The sequence below is a fragment of the Hipposideros armiger genome, unplaced genomic scaffold, assembly GCF_001890085.2.
Source record: "Hipposideros armiger isolate ML-2016 unplaced genomic scaffold, ASM189008v1 scaffold_248, whole genome shotgun sequence".
NCBI lineage: Eukaryota > Metazoa > Chordata > Mammalia > Chiroptera > Hipposideridae > Hipposideros > Hipposideros armiger.
Window position 1 is genome coordinate 790756 of NW_017731598.1, and position 3831 is coordinate 794586.

The window sequence follows — 3831 nt, forward strand, 5'->3', positions numbered from 1 at the left end:
TTGTTAATTGAGGGCCACCACTCCCACCCCCTTTTCTAATTCTATGCCACCACGTGCACCTCCTTTGGCTAACCAATGTTCTCACTCCTCCTCTCCTCTTCCTTTCGCGCCTCTTTCTCCACTCCCCAACTCCTCCCATCCCCCACCTCCCACCAAGGCCTGTCCTCAGAAGAGGCTCCTCTGTTCCTTTGCTGTCATTCACACCTGAGTCTGAATGAACTATAATATTTGAGCTACCTGCCCAAGGTCAGTCAACCTTTGTAGTAAAATGAAACGCCCACTTGTTAGAGGAATGAAGATTAAGCGCTGACATGCAGTAGAAGAGACAGGGATGGAACCAGCAGCCCTTCCCACCTCCCTTTAAATCACATGCAAGCGAAAGTCACACCTGATCTCAAAAATCCACAGCAGTAGGGGCATGAAAACATTTTTTTAAATTAGTGCATGGTAGACTAGTTCAGATATTCTCTTTCATTTTCTATTTTTTAAATATTTTTTTCTTACAGCACAGGTTTTTCAGAAACTAGCTTGAAAATAAACTTTAAAAAATATATATCCTCTGTTCTCTAGACACCCAATTGATTTAAAAATCACACAGAAAAAGATATTCTAAGACCCTGTTCCTCTCCATGTGGTCCGTGGGCCAGCAGCACTGGCGTCACCTGAGTACGGGCGGGAACTACAGTCCAGTGTAAAACCCTTTCCTTTCTCAACTTGTTCTTTAGCAATTACGATGGCGGGTTCTGGCAACAGAACCCACCTGCTGAACTAGAATCTATATTTTAACACGGTGATTTCATGTGCACACAAAAGTTTGAGAAGCATTGCATTGGGACGAAGGTTGCCTCTGCCCCAAACTTACTTTTCCTGTGCTTCTCCAGAGCCAAACTGCCAGGCACCCCTCTCACTCTTGGCATTACCTTCCCCCGCCCACCATGATGAAGCCACGAGACTGGACCACAGGGTCCCCGCCCACCTCTGAGCCACTCCCTGCCCCGCAGGCTCTACCTGACACAGCCCTCAGCTTCCCCTTGCACACAGACCTTGATCTGAACAAAGCAGCTTTGATCCCAAAGGATCTGTGCAGAACATTATCACCGTATAATTGACTGAAATGCTTGTTTAAGTGTTGCTCTGTGTGGGCCTGGTGCTCTGAAAGTACAAAAAGAATTCCTGAAGGCCAAGATCAAGTCCAGCAGCCTCTCGGGGAATACCCACTCTTGTAACTGTTCCCAGCGAGTTCAACTGCTAGTAAATACCAGTGGGAGGACAACAGCAGAGCTCTAGAAGACACAGAAATACAGATCAGGGAGGGGTGATCTCTGCCTAAGGGACCATAACAGGTTCCACAGGAGAGGTACCAGGTCGGTAGTTCTCAACTCTGGCTTCCTGAGAGAGCCTTTCCTAAGGGCCTCCACCCACCCGAGTCACGGTTGGGATGGGCCCAAATACGGGTATGTTATTCAATCTCTAATGAGTCTAAGGACTCTAACATGCAACCAGGGCTGGGGAACACTTAGATTTTAAAAGAAGTGATGAGAGGATCCCAGGCTGTCTCAGCAAATGGCACCATCGCCCACCTATTGGCCGAAGCCAGAGACCCTGACCAGCTCTCATCTTCTCCCGCTCCCCACAAGGCTCTCAGATCATCTATCGTTATCTTGGGGGCACCTCTTCTGAATTTGTTCGCCCATCCCTCACCTCCTCAATGCTCCCACTGCCGCTGGCCTTGCTTGGTAACCAGCCTCCTGAGTGTCTATAATCTACTCCTGAATCTCTTCCTCCCTAATGGCCTGACTTTCTAAAACAACATATGATTCTGTTACGGATAAGAGTGCCTGCAAACACTCCAGAAGCCCTGTTGACAAACTCCCATGCTGGTTTCTCCTCCCACCATAGCCTTGGTCCCAAAACTCAGGCAAGATCCCCCACCTCCACACNATATTTGTAAACAAAACCACTAACACATCACCATATAAGTGTCTAATCACTACATTGTTTTGCACACCTGAAACTAATATAATTCTGTGTGTCAACAATTGAAAAATAAATTTAAAAAAAACTTAAAAAAAAAAACAATTTTTTTAAGATGCTATGGAAACTATGTGGCAGATTACTTCCATATCTACTAACTTTGCGAATGAGAAGGAAAGTCAATTTAGAAAGAGATGCAAGTATATGTCACTTTCATTCATCTGGCCAAAGAATGCAGAAGCACTGATGATGAACATTTAATATGGTTGGTTACAGAGTAACTCAGCATTTCCTGAGGGTTGCTTCACAAAATACTATTCCAGAAGATATTGATAGGCATTTTACATGCACATACACATACCCATACAGACAAGACTTCATAATCAATGAGTTGGGGAAAACTGCCTTAAGGTCACCAGTTTCTTTACTGCAGGACTTCTCAGAGCCTTCCTTAAACATTAGAGTATGGCATTCCTAAACTTATTTTTTTCTTGGACCATTATATGGGGCACATGTTCCACAGAGCCCCTGGGAAATGCTATTCTAAGATAATTTTTGTTATAAATATGCTTCTGAAATGTGAATTCATTTTTAGTGCCCTGTTTTTCATTGAGAGCTGAATTAAGTATGTGACACTGTGTACTCAGGCTCCTAACGTTCTCCAAAATCGAAGGTAAGAACTAGGCTCACTGGTGACCATCAAGCTTCCATGGTCAGGCTCTTTCCTAGGTTACACACACACACACGGTCATTTAAGAGAGCAAAGCAAATATTCAAAGCCAGATCAGGTCACAGCCCTAGAAGACCCAACTTGCACTAGTTGGCTCTGGAATTACCTGGATGTTGTAGCAAGCTCGCTGGTGAACATGTTTCTGTGGCTGGACATCACTCTCCATCCCCAGAGACATGACCTCCGTCCTTGACGCACAGGTGTCAAGCATCCCAAACTGAACAGTAGCAAATGGATACCAATCAGAGGGGATTTCTTGGTCTGATCCAAGTTCTAGTTTGTATGACAAACAATGGGGATGATCAGGACCTTGAAGAAAAAATCGAATTGTCAGTTAAAGTATTTCAATGTACACTAAACATTTCTCTTGAATGGAAGACACATTCATCCCTCTCTTTAATAAGTGATTCCATTAGTACTCGTGCAGTATGAATTCCATTAGAACAAAATACCATCAAAATTCATAATTCCACACTAAGTACGGGGAAACCCATCTGTTTTTTTACGTACTAGCTTTAAAATAAGAACAATTTTATTACTACATACATGTATATATTAACTCCTAAAAATGTTTTCTAGTAGAAGTATGCCAAGTTTCTTTAAAAGATAAGTAATATTTATATTAAGTATCACTATTTGGCTACAATGTGCATAGGATCTGTAAAAAAAACACTTTCTCTTAAGTAGTCTGAACAAGATCTTATAATAACTTAATTCATTCACTTTCTTACCATTATTCATAGTTAATGCAAAGGTAAACTTCAGCCTAAATTAGGTCACGTTATACAAAATTCTGATTTTTTAAGGTTAAACTTAATGAAATTTTATTACATTTCAGAAAATATTCTAGGCCAAGAATTCCTTTTTCAGTAGAACAGATTATACTTCAGTGCATTAATTTCCGCTTATCTTCCTTAAAGCTTTCACTGGAACAGATACATACTGTAGAGATGGCCATATTGGCTTTCTATGTTTCAATCTAGTATTTATTTTCACTTAATTTGCCATTTATTGAGCATCTCCTCTGTGCCAGGCCAGGCTCTGTGCCAGACCTAGGAATATCAGATATACACAAAGATTTTAAGTGTGCTTATATAACGTGTGTGTGTGTGTGTGTGTGTGTGTGT

The 3831-nt window shown here is 42.0% G+C and overlaps 1 protein-coding gene across 1 annotated transcript in view; it reads right to left on the minus strand.

Annotated features, from left to right (window-relative positions):
• The window catches only part of STON1 (stonin 1), a 68287-nt gene that overhangs the window by 6874 nt on the left and 57582 nt on the right, over nt 1-3831 (minus strand). Inside the window, exon 3 of the mRNA XM_019655875.1 lies at nt 2811-3013. Coding sequence (XP_019511420.1) covers nt 2811-3013 — 203 coding nt within the window. The remainder of the gene's footprint in view (nt 1-2810; nt 3014-3831) is intronic.